Source organism: Somniosus microcephalus, chromosome 9 (genome assembly GCF_052327205.1).
Source record: "Somniosus microcephalus isolate GS21.2 chromosome 9, FLI_Smic_1.0, whole genome shotgun sequence".
Classification (NCBI taxonomy): Eukaryota; Metazoa; Chordata; class Chondrichthyes; order Squaliformes; family Somniosidae; genus Somniosus; species Somniosus microcephalus.
Genome location: NC_140995.1, coordinates 227,113,435 through 227,135,794, shown reverse-complemented (window position 1 = coordinate 227,135,794; position 22,360 = coordinate 227,113,435). Strand labels below are relative to the sequence as shown.

General features: G+C 48.1%; 1 protein-coding gene across 2 annotated transcripts in view; it reads left to right on the top strand.

Moving 5' to 3' along the window:
- The window catches only part of mrps18a (mitochondrial ribosomal protein S18A), a 107,560-nt gene that overhangs the window by 47,302 nt on the left and 37,898 nt on the right, over positions 1 to 22,360 (top strand). For both annotated transcript variants that reach the window (XM_085997957.1, XM_085997956.1), the window contains exon 5: positions 383 to 455. In XM_085997957.1, the coding sequence (XP_085854083.1) occupies positions 383 to 455 (73 nt within the window). The remainder of the gene's footprint in view (positions 1 to 382; positions 456 to 22,360) is intronic.

Below are 22,360 nucleotides of genomic sequence, written 5' to 3'. Positions count from 1 at the left end.
AGTTTTCAGAAGTCCTTCATTTGTGATTTACGTGTACATGTGTGTTTTTAATGTAACACAAGAGCTAACTACTCTAGCATTGGCAGTGATTGCCACAGGGGAGGTGGGAGGGGGGAGCACTGGGTCACAGAGCCAAGATTCGATTTAAGATCACCCAAAGCTATGATTTCTAAAGTTGGCTTAAAGAGCAATTGTCACTGATAATACAGTTTTTGACAGATGCTGGCAGGAGTGTTTATGTATGTTTGTGGCTGGTTTTACAGCTGTGCTTTGGGTTTTGTGTGTGTGGGAACTTTACTAGCATATGAACATATAACTGTTATAGTCTATAAAAGACAGCTGCTGCTATAGTTACCAGTGTGGCACAAATTGCTTTTTTTAGGCTTGTTGCCAGACCACAAACCTGCCCTGCCAGAAGGTCATGTTCCGAGAAAACAGAAGCCCCACTTAAACAGGTAAGTGTTTTTTTTTGAGAAGTGAAGCAAAAAACAACACAAAAGATCACACTCTCACAGGACCCACGAAATTCCCTTATTGGGCAAATGTTTTTGAGGGGGGAAATAAGAAATCATGTTCCCTTGGCAACCGAAACACTTTAAAGGACTCTGTCTTTGTCATAAGTAGATTAAAAAGCTAGTGCTGCCAACTTGAAAGGGCCAGGAGGGGCACACCTACCAGTAAATGGTGGTCTGAGGGGCTTAACCATTAGGCTGTGGAACCAGGGGTGCACTGGCCTGTAAATGGTGGACTGAAGGACCTAACCATTAGGCTGTAGAGCCAAGAGGGGTGCTCTGGTCAGAAAGTGAAGGTCTGAGGCACGCAAACATATTGGACCTTTGATCAAGGACAGCATCCCAGTCAGCAAACTAAGGTTTTATGTGCTCAACCATTAGAACAGTTCATGTCAGAGATCTGAAACACTTGACCCTAAGAAGACCAACTCTTTGGTACTTCAGAAGAAACTAAGCTGATTTGTAAAGTTGTAGTTGGCACTTGGCATTGAAGAGTGTATGCGTGCCAGCTATACTGGCATGTGAATCTGTCAGTGTGAAAGTGTCTCTTGTAGCAAGACGAGCTAACAAATTGAAAATATTAGACACTTTTCTGCGGAAAGCTGTGCTCCCCATCCCTCATAACCCTTGCTCTACAAGATACACAGGGCCAGACATACAGTATAAATTGCACATCAAAGCATAGGAATTATTTTGGCTCCAGCATCAACTGTTCTTTGGTCAAGCGTGGCATGGATAGGCCCAAAGTAAAGCTCACTCTCGTCTGTGTTTTAACCCTCTCCCATACCCTGGCAACACTATTCTGCTCTTTATCACTCTTCCCCCCCGCCTCCCCACTTGCCTCCAGTTGCACCAGTGTGATGTTTCCACCTCCTTAGTTAGGCTTCTAACTGCCAGTTGAGTAGCACATTGGGAACGGGATTGAGATGACTTTAGATTGTCTCAGGAAGAATTCTCAAAGTCGTTGGGGAATGGAAACTTTCCAATCGGAATGCGTTCGCTTTGAATCCAGCCCCTGGAGTTGCTGGGACAGTTGTCACTCAACTAAAAGAGCCAATTATATTTTCAGCAGTTATAATGTCAGAGAGTCAGGGTTTTTTTAGCAAAAAGGGTGTTGAAGTGGTTGGAACGTGGAACTTGCTACCACATGAAGTGGTTGAAGCAAATAGCATAGGTGCCTTTAAGGGGAAGCTAGACAAGTACATGAGGGAGAAAGGAATATGTATATAGGGTTAGATGAAGTAGGGTGGGAGGAGGCTCGTGTGGAACATAAACACCGGCATGGACCAGGACTGGAGAATTTTAGCTATGAGGAAAGATTGGATAGGCTGGGGTTGTTTTCTTTGGAACAGAGGGGCCTGGGGGGAGACTTGATTGAGGTGTATAAAATTATGAGGGTCCTAGATAGAGTGGATAGGAAGGACCTATTTCCCTTAGCGGAGAGGTCAATAACCAGGGGCACAGATTTAAAGTAATTGGTAGAAGGACTAGAGGGGACTTGAGGAGAACTTCTTTCACCCAGAGGGTGGTGGGGGTCTGGAACTCACTGCCTGAAAGGGTGGTAGAGGCAGAAACCCTCATCACATTTAAAAAGTACTTGGATATGCACTTAAAGTGCCCTAACCTGCAAGGCTACGGACCAAGAGCTGGAAAGTGGGATTAGGTTGGATAGCTCTTTTTCGGCCGGCACAGACACGATGGGTCAAAGGGCCTCTTGCATCATAAGTTTCTGTGATTCTATAAACCAGTTGGGCCAAATGGCCTGTTTCTGTGCTGTAAATTCAATGTCTTTCTATAAATGAGATGAAAAAACAAATATTATACGTGGGTAGTGCATTTTTTGTTGCTGATACCTTGTCTGCAGTTTGGTCTAGCTCGCAGGATATTGGCGATGTTGAACATTTAATGCAGCTATAGTGGGCGTGGTCTGTTCCCATCCTGTGTGCTTGCCTCTGCACACTTTCTTACTGTTGAGCTCTTCGAATGAGCGCTGAATGCATATTGGCCTCGGAGAGAATGTACTGTTAAAAGCACAGCAGGAAAACGTAACCCCAGGTACTTTGGGTGTCCGTCCAAGTCAAATGCCAAAGGACACGCCAGGAGGATGCCAGCCCTCGGGGGACATTAATGTTGTACTGGTTTTTTTCTCCCTCCCGCCCCCATGCCACCCCTGCTTTTAATTGCTAAATGATAACATACGTTGTACATGCCTCATTGGGCCGACAGATGTATCTCATAGCGTGGTTTTTGAAATCTGCTGGAGGTAGCACTTGGGTGGTATGTAGCTATTCACTTGGAGCCTTGCCGCTTGTATTGTACGAGAGTAGGTCCACACGCCAATGGAACGGCCTCACCCTGCAACTCCTGGCTTCACATTGTGTCTATATAATCAAAGGACTGGGAGGGAGCAGTTTTTTTTTCTTTTGCAATTTGCTGCACAATGTTTTTGTTTAAACATACGCTTTGGGTACTGATTTTTCTTGGTAACCGCCTCGTATTTTCCACCGTTTCTAACCAGAAATTATGTCAGTCCTGGCTGTTGTAGCTTAGAATTTAAATTGAAACTGGTTACACAAGACAGATTTTTTTTTTTTCTGCCAAGGGTAAGACTTGCTTTCATTTTTTTAGAAAAATTTAGTTGCAGATTAAATCATTCCGTGACTTTTCGTGTTTGCAACTCTGAAACTGGCCAGCAGACAGTACGAGAGCTATCCCTAACTATCCCTTAGATCTTTCTTTTCCTGCCCTCCTCCCCATGTAGGGAAGCAGAATAGAGTGGGGGGAGGAAAATAAGAAATAGGAGCAGGAGTCGGCCATTTGGCCCTTCGAGCCTGCTCCGCCATTCAATAAGATCATGGCTGATCATCTATCTCTTCCCATATCCCTTAATTCCCTTAGTTCCCAAAAATCTATCGATCTCTGTCTTGAATATACTCAACGACTGAGCCTCCACAGCCCTCTGGGGTAGAGAATTCCAAAGATTCACAACCTTTTGAGTCAAGAAATTTCTCCTCAGTCTTAACTGGCTAACCCCTTATTCTGAGACTGTGACCCCTGCTTCCAGACTCCCCAGCCAGGGGAAACATCCGCCCAGCATCTACCTTGTCAAGCTCTTAAGTAGGTACAGTATGTTGCTAATTTTGCTATTTTCTCTTAATCTGATGATAGAATGAGAAACATTCAGCACATAAGGAGGTCATTCGACTCCTCGGGCTGGATTTTAACTCGGGTGCGGGATGGTGTCATGTTATCCGCATTTCGTGTTATCCACCCGAATCTAAATGGATGTGGGAGATTGATGCAATTTTAACTTAATTGTCCAATTGATTTCAAACGTGTGGGAACCCTTGGCAAATGGGTTTTTCCTGACTGAAAGTCGCCTCCGATGACGTCATCATTGCTGCTGCATTTAAGGTCTACAGCAAGCCTTGCTTCTTCTGCAGACTGCCAAGCTTTTTGCCTGTGGAGTGTGAGAGACCTGCAGGAAAGTTGACTAGCGGGAGACCCAGATCAGCTCCTCGTTTTGACGAGGTGGCCCTGCAGGCATTAGTAGATGGGACTACAGCCAACAGAGAGGTGCTCTTCCTTTCTAGAGGGAGGAAGAGGCCTCCCAAGCAGACCAAGGCAGTGTGGATGCAGGTGGCTGAGGAGGTCAACTCCTTGGGAGTCGCCCTGGATACAGTGCCGCAAGAGATTTCATGACCTTCTCCGCACTGGAAAAGTGAGTATGATTTTCCCATCACCCTCAATCTGATCCCCATTGCCTTTCCTCACCAGCACTCAGCTTCAGCAATCTCTTCCTCCACATCCCACTTGACACTGACATCCATGCACCCTTACCCATTCCCTTTCTCTCTATGGTCACATTCACATAACTATTCGACTATGCAGCCCTCACACTCCCTATCACTGTGATGCTATGCAAGCAACTGACAACACATAGGGAGGGCCCTTGGTCTTGCCACCTCACTCCATCTTTGTCTCCTTCTAAGTATCGATGCTATGGAATCTCTACACTCACTCCTTCATTCTCACTCAACCTCCACTTGTCTCCCTCATTGCAGGAAAAGAGAGTGAGCGAGGACAGGAGGAGGGACAGCCTCATTAGCCCACCTGACCTCCGGGAGGAGGCGGTCCTGGAAATCATGAGAGTAAGCTTGCAGGGAACATAAAAACTGACTAAAAGCTTTTATAGATATGTGAAGAGAAAAAGATTGGTGAAGTCAAGCGTAGGTCCCTTGCAGTCAGAATCAGGGGAATTTATAATGGGGAACAAAGAAATGGCAGACCAACTAAATACATATTTTGGTTCTGTCTTCACAAAGGAGGACTCAAATAACCTCCCAGAGATGCCGGGGAACATAGGGTCTGATGAAAGGGTGGAACTGAAAGAAATCAGTATTTGTAGGGAAATGGTGTTAGGAAAATTGATGGGACTGAAGGCCGATAAATCCCCAGGGCCTGATAATCTACATCCTAGGGTACTTAAGGAAGTGGCCCTAGAAATAGTAGATGCATTGCTGGTCATCTTCCAGAACTTGATAGACTCTGGAACAGTACCCATGGCTTGGCGGGTAGCTAATGTTACCCCACTATTCAAAAAAGGTGGTAGAGAAAAAGCGGGGAATTATAGGCCGGTAAGCCTGACATCGGCAGTGGGGAAAATGCTAGAGTCCATTATAAAAGATGTAATAGCAGAGCACTTGGAAAGCAGTGACAGGATCGGACAAAGTCAACATGGATTTACAAAAGGTAAATCGTGCTTGACTAATCTACTGGAATTTTTTGAGGATGTAACTTAAAATAGATAAGGGAGAACCAGTGGATGTGGTGTATTTGGACTTTCAGAAGGCTTTCGATAAGATCCCGCATAAGAGATTAGCGTGCAAAATTAAGGCACATGGAATTGGGGGCAAGGTATTGACTTGGATAGAGAACTGGTTGGCGGATAGAAAGCAAAGAGTTGGAATAAACGGGTCGTTTTCCGAGTGGCAGGCAGTAACTAGTGGGGCACCGCAAGGATCGGTCCTAGGACCCCAGCTGTTCACAATATATATTAATGATCTGGACGAGGGAATTGGATGTAATCTCTCCAAATTTGCAGACGACACAAAGCTGGGTGGGAGGGTATGCTGTGAGGAGGATGTCGTGAAACTCCAGTACGATTTGGACAGGTTGGGTGATTGGGCAGAAACATGGCAAATGCGCTATAATGTGGATAAATGTGAGGTTATCCACGTTGGTGGCAAAAACAGGAAGGCAGACTATTATTTGAATGGCAATAGATTGGGAGAAAGGGAAGTGCAAAGAGACCTAGGTGTTCTTGTGCACCAGTCGCTGAAGGTAAGCATGCAGGTGCAGCAGGTGGTTAAGAAGGCAAATGGTATGTTGGCCTTCGTAGCAAGAGGGTTCGAGTACAGGAACAAGATGTCTTGCTGCAGTTGTACAGGACCTTGGTGAGACCGCACCTTGAGTATTGTGTGCAGTTTTGGTCGCCTTATCTGAGGAAGGACGTTCTTGCCATGGAAGGAGTGCAGCGAAGATTCACCAGGCTGATACCTGGGATGGCAGGAATGACGTATGAGGAGAGATTGTGTCGATTGGGCTTATACTCACTGGAGTTTAGAAGATTGAGAGGGGATCTCATCGAAACCTATAAAATTCTGTCAGGCCTGGACAGACTAGATGCAGGAAGGATGTTTCCGATGGCCGGGGAGTCCAGAACCAGGGGTCATAGTCTAAGGATAAGGGGTAAGCCATTTAGGACTGAAATGAGGAGGAATTTCTTCACCCAGAGAGTGGTGAACCTGTGGAATTCTCTGCCACAGAGGGCGGTGGAGGCTAGTTCATTAAATATATTCAAGAAGGAGTTGGATATATTTCTTAAGGCTAAAGGGATCAAGGGATATGGGGAGAAGGCAGGGACCGGGTACTGAATTTGGATGATCAGCCATGATCTCATTGAATGGCGGAGCAGGCTCGAGGGGCCGAATGCCCAGCTCCTGCTCCTATCTTCTATGTTTCTATGTTTCATGGGAGTAGAGGAGGATGCGCAAGTGGGGGACGGACAGACGGGTGCATCAGAGAAAGCTGGTGACAGAAAAGTTTCGCATCTCTCTCATTGGCATTGCATGAGTCGCTGATAATGATTTTGAAGCTCTAACAGATGGACTTATGAGCATCAGCAATATGCAATGCGCATGTAATCTTGGCATCGCATCTCTGACTCTTTCCTTTACTCCCCCACAGGACCATCACAAGCATCCGTCCCCACTAGCCAGGAAGAACAGGCTGAGCAGCCAGACTCCTCAGAGGAAGCTGCAACCTCTGAGGGCGCAGTGTCACCAGAATTCAGCGCACCTAGCACCAGCGCAGACACTCGCACCTCGGTGGGACCTTTGGGACATAGAGTAGTGTTGTCACCTGGTGTATCACAGCTCACAAGTGAGCATCAGCAGATTGTGGAGACAGTGACAGCAGTGGAGAGTCCTAGTCGGAGGGCGCAGGACTCTGCCAGCTCGGCTCAGCTGCATGTCGATCCTCTGCCTCTGGTTCCATCCATAAGATCAGCGGTGCTGGAACTCCAGGAACAGATGCAGGAGTCTCTGGCAGGTTTTGTCTCCAGGGTCGCTGCGAGTGTGGAGCGAATGGAGGAGTCCATAGCGACCATGAGCAGAGCCTTTGTGGAGTCATTGGCGCATGAACGCATCACGACGGAAAGGATGGCAACCTCCCTCGAACGGATGGCAACAGTAGACGAGAGGATGGCTTTGGCCATGGAGGAGATAAGTCGCCAGAGTGCTGAAAACATGGTGAGTGTTCATAATAGAATAACATCTCTGGAGGAGCGATGGTCATCTATTGAACTGAGAAACCAGACCTTCATGGAAGTCCTTCTGAATAGGACTGCCATTGCAGATACGGGTCCCCATGGCCCCCCTGATGTGCAGCAAGGTGCTCTCCAGCCACTTGCAGGCGCTGAGGGGGACCTGACCCATGAGAGGGAAGTTGGTGGCAGACATCAAGGAAGTAGGGGCTCTTCTCCAAGCGCTCACACTTCCATACCACTGCAGAGCCCCACCGGAGTCCACACCCAAGTGAGATAGAGGTCTCAACCCCTGCACAGCTGCAGGAGCAGCAGACGTTGACGAGCCCTCACAGGCTCGCCACCCCAGAGGACGCCCGCCAAAGGTGTCGAGACAGGAGCAGCAGCAAAGTGAGCAAGGGGCCTCCACATCTGCTGAAGCCACAGGGGAGGCACCATGTAGGAACACGCGTAAGAGAAAAATTCTGCACAAATAGTCACAAGGGTAGTCACTTGGGTGAAATGTTGTGTTTATTGTAAAAATGCCATCAGTTGGTTCTTATACATAAAAATTCTGATGGCAACTGTTGCAGTTGTGGCGTGTGTCATTTCGCAAATGGGGCTTTCACATTGAGGGCTTAGGATTACTTGCAACTGTCAGTATGCTGGTCAAATAGCTAGGAATCAGCAGGGTATGGCCATTGTCAATGCTGAGGCAAGAAGCTGCGAGGCAAAAGTGCTTGATCGGCTAGGCTAGGCAAATCTGGCCAAGATGAGTGCGTTCCTTGCATCCCGGGCAGCAATATTCTCGCGTAATGCTGCCGCTGGTTGATGGGCCTCTGCAGGATGTGCGTTTTCGCACTCCTCCTCCTCCTCCTCCTCCTCCTCCTCATCTGAGGAGGGTATGTGAGGAGCCACTTGGTCCTCAGGAATCTGCAAGCCACGACGCTGTGCCATGTTGTGAAGTGCACAGCAAACCATGACGATTCTGGAGACCTTGGCTGCTGAGTACTGCAGGGCTCCACTGGATCTATCCAGGCATCTGAAGCGCATCTTCAGCAAACCGATGGTTTGCTCGATTATGGCTCTGGTGGACATGTGGCTGGAGTTGTAGCTCTCCTCAGCTTCGTTGGATGGGCTCCTCAACGGCGTCATTAGCCACGTCTTCAGGGGATAGCTCTTTTCTCCAAGTAGCCATCCGTTAAGTTGGTCTGGCGGACTGAATAGCAGAGGCACACTAGACTGGCGCAGTATGAAGGAGTCATGGCAACTGCCAGGGTACTTGGCACAAACATGCAAAATTTCCTTCTTGTGGTCACACACCAGCTGAATGTTAAGGGAGCGGAAGCCCTTGCGGTTGACAAAAATTGCGATGGGTGCCTTAAGGGCCACATGTGTGCAGTCAACAACGCCCTGGCACCCTTGGAAAGCCTGCCAGCTTAGCTAATCCAGCCGCTCGCGTCGTGACACTTGCTCGATCCTTGGTGAAATGGATGTGATTGTGCACGATGGCAAAGAGGGCATCGGTTACCTGTGTGATGCAAGTGTGTGCGGCCGCCTGGGAGATGCCGCTGATGTCTGCTGCTGATCCCTGGAATGAGCCTGAGGCAAAAAAGTTGAGTGCAATGGTGACTTTGACGGCCACTGGTAAGGGTTGTCCACCTGGTCCTCTGAGCTGCAGGTATTGTTGCAGCATTGCGCAGATGTCACTCACTACCTCTCGCGAAAGTCGGAGCCGCCTTTGGCACTGCTGCTCAGACATGTTGAGGTTGCTGACCCTGTGTCTGTAGACCCTGTTTGGGGGGTATCTCCTGTGCCGACGGGCTTCCAAACGCTGGCCCCTTCTGGCCTGTGCAGCTTCAGGTGGGTGAGCAGCAGCCTGGCGCTCCTGTTGCTGCTGCTGCTGTTGGTGCTGCTGTTGTTCCTGGTTCTGCTGGTGCCGCGGCTGCTGCTCGAGCTCATCTAATGCCCAGAAGGGAAGGAAATAAATGGCTCCCATGCTTCTGGTATATGCCTCAGTTGAGGAAGCGTTCAGTGAGGGTGGCGAGAGGGGTTTCCCAGGAGGTCACGCTGGAGATGGGTGTCAGACTCCAAACTTCCACAGCTGTGGTAATGCCTTCTAAAAGTTCCCCCAGACCTGAGACAACAAAGTCCTGCCACCTGCAAATGATGGCTGATCAAATCTCCTCTTTAATGGTTGACCTGCAGCTGATAGTCAACAATCCAATTGTGCTCCCGCCAGGTTTCACCATCGTGTTTCCCACCAGGCATGTTTCACGTGGGAAAAGGGTTAAATTTGCAAGGGCCTTTCAAAATAGGATTATAGAGGCTATTTAGTGCTTGTTGATGCGCTATCAATCACTCAAAAGACTGAGGTTAAGCGAGTAACTAACAGGCTTTTATTAACAAGAGAATGAAGGTGTGCCTCGAGTGGTCGACCAGTCCAGAATACAGAGGGACTGTGGAGCAGTCACCTTTATACCTGGACTCGTGGGAGGTGTCAGCCGAGGCATGTACAGACATGTACACAGTGGAATACAAACAGTGGTTTACCACATTCACCCCTTGTTTAAAAATGAGTCCGGCGGGGTGAAGTGTATTAAAAGTTTGTGTATTGGAGTCTCTCCGGAGGTCTTGTCTGCCGCTGTGATCGACGTGGTGACGGCAGGGGTAGTGAAGCTTCCGGCGTCGAGTCCCGCGTAGGCTGGGGCACTGGTGTGTAGTCCTCGTGGGTGTCGAGCGGGTCGCGGGGCCCAGGCATGCCATCTGCTGGGGTTGGATATTGGATCGTGGGGGGGGGGTGGTAGTGGGTTACTGGGGCCCCCGAGGGTGCGAGGTCTCGTATGGAGACTGTGTCCTCCCGCCCGTCCGGGTACGCAATGTAAGCGTACTGGGGGTTGGCGTGGAGGAGGTCGACCCTCTCGACCAGGGGGTCCGTTTTATGGGTCCTCACGTGTCTTCTCAGTAGGACCGGCCCTGGGGACGTCAGCCATGGCGGTAGCGATGTCCCCGATGTGGACTTCCTTGGGAAGACAAACATTTTCTCATGAGGGGTGGCGTTAGTGGCAGTGCAGAGCAGTGACCGAATAGAGTGGAGCGCATCGGGGAGCACATCCTGCCAGCGGGAGGTCGGAAGGCCCCTAGACTTTAAGGCTAGCAGGGCGGCCTTCCAAACTGTCGCATTCTCTCTTTCCACCTGTCCGTTCCCCCGGGGGTTGTAACTGGTGGTCCTGCTTGTGGCAATACCCCTAGCGAGCAGGTACTGGCGGAGTTCGTCGCTCATAAACGATGAGCCCCGGTCGCTATGGATATAGCTGGGGAAACCGAACAGGGTGAAGAGGTCGTTCAGACATTTAATGACCGTGGCACTGGTCATGTCCGGGCAGGGGATGGCGAACGGGAAACGGGAGTACTCATCAATAATGTTGAGGAAGTACACATTACGGTCGGAGGAGGGGAGAGGCCCTTTAAAATCAACGCTCAGGCGCTCGAAGGGGCGAGTGGCTTTTATCAGGTGAGCCCTGTCTGGTCTATAAAAGTGCGGTTTGCACTCAGCGCAGACTTGGCAGTTCCTGGTCATGGTCCTGACCTCCTCAATGGAGTAAGGCAGGTTGCGGGCCTTGATGAAGTGGAAGAACCTGGTGACCCCCGGGTGGCAGAGGTCATTGTGGAGGGCCCGCAGTCTATCGATCTGCGCGCTGGCGCAGGTGCCACGCGATAGAGCATCCGGGGGTTCATTGAGCTTCCCGGGCCGGTACAAGATCTCGTAATTGTAGGTGGAAAGTTCGATTCTCCACCTCAAGATCTTGTCGTTTTTGATTTTGCCCCTCTGCTTGTTGTTAAACATAAAAGCAACTGAACGCTGGTCAGTGAGCAGGGTAAATCGTTTTCCGGCCAGGTAGTGCCTCCAATGACGCACAGCCTCCACAATAGCCTGGGCCTCCTTCTCAACAGCGGAGTGTCTGGTCTCCGGGCCCTGGAGGGTTCGTGAAAAGAAGGCCACGGGTCTCCCCGCCTGATTAAGGGTAGCGGCCAGGGCAAAGTCGGACGCGTCGCTTTCCACCTGGAAGGGGATGGATTCGTCCACTGCGTGCATGGTGGCTTTGGCAATGTCTTCCTTGATGCGGAGGAAGGCTAAGCGGGCCTCTGCCGTCAAGGGAAAAGAGGTGGACTTGATCAGCGGACGGGCCTTGTTCGCATAGTAGGGGACCCACTGGGCGTAATAGGAGTGATATACCTATCAATTCATTCCATGAAAAGCGACGAGTTAAGATAGTAACTATAGGTTTTTATTGGCTAAATAACAGAGCCCACCCTCGTGGGTGATCGGTTCCAGCAAGGAAGAATACTAGCCAAGCAATCACCTTTATACCTGGGCAAGCAGGCGGAGCCATGGGCGGAGTCAGCTGAGGTATGCCTAGGTATAACAGCGTGCGAGGCAAGAGGTAACCTTGTGTAGGTGATAACAACAGTGTAACAATAACAGTGGTTTACCACAAGGAGAAAAACCCTAGGCACCTCTTCAGGGCCTTGAGGCAGTGGGAGTTCCATAAGAGGACGCATTCGGTCGGGGTCGGGACCGATGACTCCGTGTTCCACAACACAGCCAAGGATGGCGAGGCGGGTTGTGCGGAATATGCACTTCTCCTTGTTATACGTCAGGTTCAGGAGTTGGGCGGTGCAGAGGAATTTTTCGAGGTTTGCGTCATGGTCCTGCAAGTCATGGCCGCAGATGGTCACATTGTCCAGATATGGGAAAGTGGCCTGCAACGCATTTTGATCGACCATCCGGTCCATCTCCCTTTGGAAGACGGAGACCCCGTTGGTGACGCCAAAGGGAACCCTAAGGAAGTGATAGAGGCGGCCGTTTGCCTCAAAGGCAGTATACTGGCGGTCCTCAGGGCGGATAGGGAGCTGGTGGTACGCTGATTTCAGGTCAATGGTCGAGAAGACGCGGTACTGCGCGATCTGGTTGACCATATCAGCTATGCGGGGGAGTGGGTAAGCGTCCAGCAGGGTGTAGCGATTTATTGTCTGGCTGTAGTCGATGACCAGGCGCTGCTTCTCGCTGGTCTTAACGACCACAACCTGGGCTCGCCAGGGGCTGGTGCTGCCCTCAATAATCCCCTCCTTCAGGAGCCGCTCCACTTCGGTTTTAATGAAAACCCTGTCCCCGGCACTGTATCGCCTGCTCTTTGTGGCGATGGGCTTACAGTCGGGGGTGAGGTTAGCAAACAGTGGGGGGGGGGGGTGACTCTGAGTGTGGAGAGGTTGCACCCGGTGCGCGGCGAGCAATTTGGAAGCTGCTGGCTGCGGACTGTGAGTGGGGGGAGGGGTCCACCATACGCCATCGTAACACTTTTAAGGTGGCACTGAAAATCTAACCCCAGTAGAACGGCAGCGCAGAGGTGGGGCAGGACCAGAAGTTTAAAATAATCGTACACAGTCCCGTCTACTAAGAGTGTCACCACGCAGTAGCTGCCAATGTCCGCCGACTGGGACTCGGAGGCCATAGAAATCCGCTGGTGCGCAGGCAGGACTGGGAGAGAGCAACGCCGCACCGTGTCGGGGTGGATGAAGCTCTCCGTGCTCCCAGAGTCAAAAAGGCAGATTGTTTCGTGACCATTTACCTTAATGTCCATTGTGGACCGGGCCAGTTGGTGCGGTCTCGCTTGGTCCAGCGTAACAGAGGCCAGCGTAGGGGTCGGTGTGTCGTTGCGGGTATCAGATGAGGCGGTGTGGGGGGCCTGCTGCGTCCCGGCTGGCGTCCAAGATGGCGGCGTCCATGATCCCCATGTGGCTGGAGGCGTCCAAAATGGCTGCTGTTCCGGTGGTTCGCACATGGCTGGGGAGGCCCAAGATGGCGGCCCACATGTGGCGCTGCTGAGGTTCGGGGTGGCTTTGGCCCTGCAGACGCTGGCGTAGTGTCCCTTCTTCCCGCAGCCCGAGCAGATCGCATTTTTCGCCGGGCAGCGCGCTCTGGGGTGTTTGGCCTGGCCACAGAAGTAGCATTTCTGGCCTTGGGACACTGCTGCGGTAGTTGGGCCGTTGCTGGGATGTGGCTGGGGTGGCACGGCGCTATGAGATGGTCCTACCGTGTCCCAGGCTGTCGTTCCCCGCGGGGTCCACGGTGCAGAGGAGTAGGCATCCATGCCCCGGTAGGCTGCGTCCAATGATAGTGCGAGTTCAGAGGCCTTGTTGAGGTCGAGGTCACTCTGCTCCAACAGTCGCTGTCGGGTGTAATTGGACCTGTGGCCTGCTACAAAAGCGTCCCGGATAAGTTCCTCTGTGTACACGGCGGCCTTTACATCCTTACAACCACAGGCCCGGCCAAGCACAGACAGTGCCTGAAGGTATTCCTCGGTCGATTCCCCAGGTTGTTGTTTACGACTCCCCAGGAGGTGCCTGGCGTACACCTCGTTCACTGGGCGCGTGTACTGGTCCTTGAGGAGCTTGATAGCAGCCGTGTACGAGGTCGCGTCCTGGATGACCGAGTACGCTCGGTGGTTCACTTTGGAGGTCAGGACATCCAGTTTGTCCTCATCCGATTTGACCGTTGCAGCGGAGGCGGTCAGGAATTTTTCAAAGCACCTAAGCCAGTGAGTAAACTTGGTGGATGCGTCCGCCTCCCGATGGTCTAAGTCTAGGCATGCTGGTGTGAGGATCTTCTCCATTATAAAAAATCTTGTTAATAAAATTGATGCGCTATCAATCACTCAAAAGACTGAGGTTAAGCGAGTAATTAACAGGCTTTTATTAACAAGAGAATGAAGGTGTGCCTCGAGTGGTCGACCAGTCCAGAATACAGAGGGACTGTGGAGCAGTCACCTTTATACCTGGACTCGTGGGAGGAGTCAGCCGAGGCATGTACAGACATGTACACAGTGGAATACAAACAGTGGTTTACCACATTTGTTAAGGGCCTTAATGACCTATCCTGCCTGTTGGAGGCGGGTTGGAGTCGGGACCATTAGACACGACTGAGTTAAAGTTGCTCGGAGTCGGGAACCGGGGTGGGGGAGGGGGGGGTCCCGCCTGCCAGTTTTCGCGATTTTAACCCCCCACACGCCTCCAATCATGCCTCCACGGCCCATTGAAAATCCAGCCGCTCATGTCCGTGTTAGCCTCATGTCAGAACTATGATCCATTTCCCTGTAAACTTGAATTTTTTTTTCACGGTTTTCTAATTCCCACTTAAATGCCTGATTGGCTCCACTTCAATAGCCATTTGCAGTAAAGTATTCCATACCCTTATAAACTTTTTTGTGTGGGGGTGGGGGGGGCGGGGGGAAAGATTCCTTCTAACCTCCACCCTGATATGTGGGTAATGGAAGAAAAAGCTGCCAATGCGCATTGGGTCTATTGACTGCTGAAACAGAAACGACAGTTCCGTGCTTTGGGTGGAGGCCCAGTGTCGGACCCGAATCTCAACTTCACTGTCTTTACTCTTTCAGAGGCTGATGGACTTGCTGCATATTGCTGTCTCTAGATCAGATTTCTGATATACTTGCAGTTATCTCCTTTATCTCCACTGATGATGGGATACCTTGGAGTGGCTCTGTAGGATCCTTAAACATAATTTAATCGCCTTCCTTCCATAGTTCGGTTAAACTCCAGTTAGAATGTTTATAAGCTTTTTTGGTGCTGGCTTTGAAAGTATCAAACCAGCATTGATATAAAGACAGAATATAAGCAGACTTGGTGCCAAATTCCGCTTCTATAGAAGGTACAACTTTGTAATTAGGTTGTTTATTCTTTGGAAATTTGTATTATGACGCAATTTGCACATGAAGCAGCCATGATCAGACCTTTAGATAGGAAGATTTGAACAGCTTATACCTCGTATGAAGTAGCGAAACAGCCCAGGGCGCTTCACAAAATAAAATTGACAGCGGGCAGGAATTAGGAGAAGAACTAGATTGGGGAGGTGACCAGAGGCAAGGATGGAGAATGATGTTGAGGAAGATTTTGATGATTGGGAAGAGATGTGGGGTGGAGTTTAGGAAAGAAACAGAGCACTGGGCTAAGATGGCTCAAGCTAAGAAGACTCTGACAGAAACAGACATAATCTGTTCCATTTCCTACTTTTTTCTAGTTCTGACGAAAGGTCATCGACCTGAAACGTTAACTCTGTTTCTCTCTTCACAGATGCTGCCTGACCTGCTGAGTATCTCCAGCATTTTCTGTTTTTATTTTATAATGTGGGATGGGTTGTCTCCACTTCCATTCGCCTCAGTTTTAGTTAGTAATCTGTCTTGTGGTCAATCGTATCAAATGCCTTCGGAAATTCCGTGTATATGATGTCCATTTTATCCACCGCCTCAGTAACACTATCGAAAACCTCTGTTAGTTTAGACATGACCAACCTTTCACAACCATGCAGACTCCCCCTAACCAACTACACTTTTCCAAGTGCTCACTTGATATGCCCCTGAAAATGGATTCCAGGAATTTTCCCATCACTGATAAACACAGTGGCTTGTAGTTACTTGGTTTGTCCATTCTGCTGTTTTTGAACAATGGTGTCAGGCTTACTAGCTTCCAATCCTCTGGTATTATCCACAAATCAAGTGAACTTTGGCAGATTATAATTAATACATAGTCAGTTTCCTCGCCTATTTCTTTAATTCTCTCGGATTGAAGTTGGGCCTGGAAAGTTACCTGATTTCAATACATTTTTTTTCTGTTCATACTGATCCCTGTTGATTTCTCCCCTTCACTGATCTCTAGTCTTTATCTTCCTTATCCATTGCGAATACTAAAGTAAAATATTCATTTAACACTTCTACCATTTCCTGATCCTCCGTAGTCAGAAATAAATCTGTTTATAATGGGTCCACCTCCTCCTTTACCGCTTTTTCTTGATGTACTTGTAAAAATCTTTGCTAGTAACCTTGTTGCTATCTTTAGAGATTTTTCTGTCATACTCCCTTTTTGCCCTCATTATTATTCCTTGGTCTTGCATCATTTTCTGTAATTCTCCCTTGTCCTCTTGTTTAATACTGGCCCTATCCACTCTTGTAAGCTGTGGTTGCATTACCTCAGAGCACCTCCTTTGCCTTTAAGGTTATGTTCTTGTTTTCTAATCCGCTAATTACCTTCTTTAACAGATTTTACCGGTGCCCCATAGACTTGCCAACTAATAACTTATCGCAACATATTCCACAACAACAACTTGCATTTATACAGCGCCTTTAACATAGAAAAACATCCCAAGGAGCTTAACAGACCCTAAGCAAAAAAAACACCGAGCCAAGGAAGGAAGTATTGGGAGGGATGACCTAAAGCACGGTGAAAGAGATGGGTTCTAAGGGAGGGTCTTGAGGAAAGGGAAGTGGAGGAGCAGAGGGATGTAAGGAGTGAATTCCACAGCGTAGAGCAGCTGAAGACAAGACTGCCAGTGGTGGGGCGAAGCGAAAATGCAATGCATGAGAGTCCAAGGAGCAGAGAGTTCAGGGGGGGTTGTAGAGCTGGAGGAAATTACAGAGCTAGGGAGGAGGGAGGCCATGAAGGAACTTAAACTTAAAGTTGAGATTTTGAAATTTGAGGTGTTGTGGGTTCAGAAGCCAATGTAGGTCAGAGGACTTGATCATGGATGAATACGGGCAGCAGAGTTTTATGAGTATACGGATGGTGAAGGATGGGAGGCCGACCAAGAGAGCATTGGAATATACGAGTCTGGAGGTGACAATATATTGATGAAGACTTCAGCGGCAGATGAGCTGAGGTAGAGGTGGAGGCGGGCAATGTTACGGAGATGGAAGTAGGTAATCTTTATGATGGGAGCTCGGCTCCAGGCTAAATAGGACACTGAAGTTGTGAACAGCTTGGTTCAGCCTGAGATATCACCTAGAGAGGGGGGGGATGGAATCGGTACAAAGTTTGTGGCAGACGGCAAGGTCTACCCAATGTTTAGGTGAAGGAAATTACTGCTCATCCAAGACAAGTAGTCTGACAGCACAGATCCACATCTATCTGGACAAATCAAGCACTACCTGGCCTCAGACCTTTCTGCCAGAACTGCTCACTATTCCATGATCATCTTGGAGAGCAGAGCTAACTCCCGACTTCTTTTCTCGACTACTAGCCACTTCATTAAACCTCTCTCCCCACCCCTTCCACTCTCGCCACTAACAGCAACTGTGAGGACTACAGTGGAGGTGTCAAGAGAGGGGATGAAGTGGTAAAGTTGACTGTCATCAGCTAAGCTGCCCCTGCATCTGTAGATGATGTCGCCAAAGAGCAGCGTGTAGATGAGGAAGAGAAGGGGGGGGGGGCAAGGATGGATCCTTCAGAGACTCCTGAAGTGACGGCGCGGTGGTGCAAAGAGAAGCCAATGGTAAAGGTGCTTAGTCGACAATTGGATAGGTAAGAGTAGAGGCAGGCCAGGGCAGTCCAACTCAGCTGGACAACAAAGGAGAGGCACTGGAGGAGGATGGTGTGGTCAACATAGAGGGTCAAGGAGTGATAATGCACCATGGTCATAGTTAAAGAGAATGCTGTTTGTGACTTTGGATAGGGCTGGTTTGGTGCTATAGAAGTGATCGGAGGGATTCAGACAGATTGCAGAAGTTGCTCTTGGTTTCAAAACAGTCACTTCATTAAACCTCTCTCCCCGCCCCTTCCCTGAACTTCTGCCTTTGCCTTCGCCGTCACTTCAGGAGTCTCTAAAGGATCCATCCTTGCCCCCTTCTCTTCCTCATCTACACGCTGGTTACAGATCTTGAGGGTAACGATACACTCAAGGACTTTGGAGAGGAAAGGGAGGTTGGAGATGGAGCAATAGTTTGCAAAGACAATGGAATAATCAAGTGTGTTTTTTTTTGAGGAGCTGGGTGTTGGCTAGTTTGAAGGGGAGGGTGACGGTGCCTGAGGAGGGGGAACTATTTACAATATCAGCTGTCATGGGGGCCAGAGGGTGAGGTTGAATACTCAGCAGTTTAGTGGGAATGGAGACAAGGGAGCAAGAGGTGGGTCATGTGGATGAGATGTGTTCAGAGAGGGCATGAAGGGCGATGGGAGAGAAACTAGACAGGCAGAAGGTCAGGGCTAGGGCAATCTACCTTTTCTGACTTGTCTAGCATAAAAATCAACTTCAAAACCTTTTTCACCCCATCCACCTCTGTTTTGGCACCAAGAGCAACTTAATTTTAAAAATAACTGGTTTCGATTGGCTGTGAAGTGGCTATAGAACTTGTCTTTGGAGTCAATCAAAAGCCAAAACAGCGCCAATTGGCTTGACCACAAGAGTTGCAATTTGGTCAATCCTTGACAGTGGCTTAACGTATCAAATCCGGAAGGGAAGGACCGGAACAAGCCTATTGATTGGAGGCACAAGTAAATTCGTCTGTGTCACGCTAAGAGTTAAAGCTTCAGACATTGTCTTAAATTCAGCTGCTTTGCCACCACGAGGCTGATCTGCTTTAAAATAAGATCCATATTTTTTTTTGATAATCATCACATTCTTTGCCTTAACTTGCAGTATTGCCTCCAGCCATAGTTCTAAGCTTTAATCAGATTTGCTTATTAGTAAATGGGTCCTCTCCTGTATGTATGTGTTATGCATGTACATTTTTGACTTTTTTTTTGCCTTAAGGAAAAGTTAACTGAAATTTGCCAGTAGCAATCAACCAAAGTATGCGATTTAACTGTTGAAGTCTATTTAATTACGTTAAAGCACACAAGTCTTAAGTTATATATTGACTTCAAATGAGCCGCAAAGATGCCGCAAAGGACAGATTTTTAAATGTGAAACAGTAATAGTTAGACGTTGGAAGGGAAAAGTTCCCTCAGTGTGGGAGCAATCCCAAGCACCATTAACCACCAAAACTTATGTAGGTCATTTCCTCAGTTGAATCTAGACTGGTCTGTGGGCAGATGTCCAACAAGATGATTTTGGGAGGATTAATAAAACTGTAGAGGGAATATGTCAAAACAAGCCATTTTCAGTGTAAAGGCTAACAATATTCAGGAGCTCAGTCATACAGTATACTGTTGTTAATCACTAATCTTTGCTGAAAGCCCATTCTTATTAAGACTCCAACACGAAGGGATGGGATGTGGATCTCTGCCTGCAGTTCCCAATAGGCAGCTCCTGATTTCAGTCCATGCTGGGGGGGTGGTGGGTGTGGCGACAGGGAAGAGGACCTAAGGACCAGTAGGTCCCCTTGACTTGCTGCAGGTAAACTAGGACATCCCTGCAACTCGGTCACATTCCTTTTCCTTCTGTTAATAGAGAGCAAGAAAATGAGAGAGGACAGTGTTGAGTCTCTGTTTAGGCATGATCGCTTGTGCTGCAGATTGTGCCTGTTGACTGCATAAATGCGCACTTATTTGTCCCATCACATAACTTTCAGCTTGGTTCAGGTAGTAGCACTTTTGCCTCTGAGTTAGAAGATTGTGGGTTCAAGCTCCACTCCAGGGTCCTGAGCACAGAGTTTAGGCCACCGCTTCAATAGTAGTGCAGTGCTGCACTGTTGGAGGCACCGTCCTTCGATTGTGACGTGAAACGTCTGTCTCTTTTAGTGCTTCAGCCGGACGTTAACGATCCCATGGTACTATTTGAAGAAAAGTAGGGAGTTCTCCTAGTGTTCTGGTCAACATTCTTCACTCAACTCCACCACAGACTATTTGTTCATTCAGCTCAATGTTGTTTGAGGGATCTTACTGTGTGCAAAATAGCTACAGCGTTTGCTCACTTAAGTGTAGTTGAGTATAGTTCATTGTCTGTGAAGAGCTTGGAGATGTGATGTGGCACTATATAAATGCAGGTCTTTCTTTGTCATGTAACTGTTGAAGTTCATAAACACCAAAGACCAGTACCGCTGTGAGTGCTCTGAGCTTTCCCCTCTCATTTGCTTAAGCTCCCAATATACCATACTACAGGAAACTTTTGATTTACCGGCACCTAAATAACCGGAAATCTCGGTTAACCGGCAAAATTCAGGAGTAGGTTCAGGTAAGTTTTACTTCATATTCTACTTGCCTTCCTCCATCTGTTGCTGTGCAAGGGTGTGGCTGCAGCTGTTGCTAAGCTACAGAGACGCTTGGAACTTGTGGCCATTGTTTTGCACTTGTTGCTAAGCAACAGGGTTTGTTGCTTTATACGGAGCTCTCCGCTCTCCGTATCTTTTACTATAGCTTTCGGTTATCCGGAATTTTTGATGAACCGGCACCACATCGGTCCCGTCGGTGCCGGATAAAAAAAATGTTTCCTGTATCCTCACTGTGTTAAAATCGTGGTTCATTGCCTCCTATTCTAACTCATTCTTTCCCAGGATCGCAAAACTGGAAGTACTCAGCTCCTTCCTGCAGTTTGCAGCCTTTAAAGTCCACCTGGCCCGTCCTTCTCGATTTCTTTTCAAGCTTGCTGGTGTGCTGTACTACGAGACTTTGCCTAGCTTTCTTGATTTCAAAGGAACAAAAGACAATCTTTCATAAACATGAGTTCTTTTAAAAAGAGATCGATCTCCTGTTTACAGTTTTTAAGCGAAATCATAAACCAACTTGTTTGCCCGTAAATAGCTAACAGCCTAAACTCTGATATCCCTTGATATCACTTTGCCCTCCATTGAAAGTCGACCATTTTAACACTTTTTAAGTGTTGCATTTTTCATTTCTCCCTCCTCAAAGCCTTGAGAATCAATCCACCGAGCCTCCCGGTGACATTTACTTAAAATCAATCACTGTTGGCATTTTAACAGATAGAACATTTTAAGAAGTTTTGTGGGCAGGAATTTTGTTTCTCTCTCTTGCTTTTCTTTTGAAGTAAAAATATATTTGCCCGCTGTCTTTGTGCTACTGGATCACATGTTAATATTTTTCACGCACAGCATAACAGCTCGCTGTCTGTCGATATTTACTTAAAGACAATGCTCTTTGTCTCTGTACGGTATTTGTTTTTGAAAAACATATCAGTAAACTTTAAAATAAACAGGGGCGGAAACTGTTGACTATTTCACTGCTTTAGATGATTTCAGCTGTTTTTTTTGTAGGTTGAACTAATTTGAAAAGAGCAAAAGACAACCTTTCATAAACATGAGTTCTTTTAAAACGGGTCCGATTTCCTGTTTACAGTTTTTAAGCAAAATCGTAAACCAACGATTTTGCACGTAAATAGCCAACAGCGTAAACTCGGATATCCCTTGATTACCCCCCCCCCCCCCAAAAAAAATGCCTGAAAGAGATTTTAGTGCTAATTGATAGAATGGTTTTGAAATCATGAGAAAATTCAGAGCGTGGGAAAGCCATTCAGCCCATTAAGCACTCTCAGGTCGGGTGTCACACTGCTCCCAACTGCAGAAGAGCAACCCTGCGATCCCAGTATGACAGTTTCATTTCCCACCGCATCCCTTCACTCATGTTTAAAGCTGCGCTGGAGCACTCGGTTGCTTCTATTCCAAATGTTTAATAACGTACAATGTACTCTTCTGAGATGCAGCGAGGCACACCTGGCAGTCATTTTACACACAGCAGGGTACCATAAACAGCAATGAGCTGAATGACCAGTTACTGGTTTTGATGGTTCTGGTTGCGGGAGACATGTTGACCAGAATAGCAGGAGAACTCTCCCTGTTCTTACCATGGGTTTCAGGCAATTGGGACATGGGTTTAGTATCTCATCTGAAGGACGGCACCTCCAATAATGCAGCACTCTCAGTACTGCGCTGGAATTTCAGCCTTCTGACTCCAAGACGAGGATACCACTAACTTTCAATCCTGACTTGTAAGCTGAGAGACGAACCCAGTGTGGCTAAATCAGCAGTTGCCTCAACCGGATGGCTTTCATGTATCTCCCAATGGGTGACTTGAGTAAGAAGGGGGAAGATTGATGGGGAGGGAAGAGATAAGAAAAGATTGGCATCTACCTATACTATCAGAAAGGAAAAAATGTTTTTTAAGTAGCATGTTGGTGCCAATACATTAAGCCTGATAATACTAATATGAGTATTCAATTCTTCAGTATATTTTTTCTGTGTACAATTTTAGCTTTGAGGAAAGATTGGATAGGCTGGGGTTGTTTTCTTTGGAACAGAGGAGACTG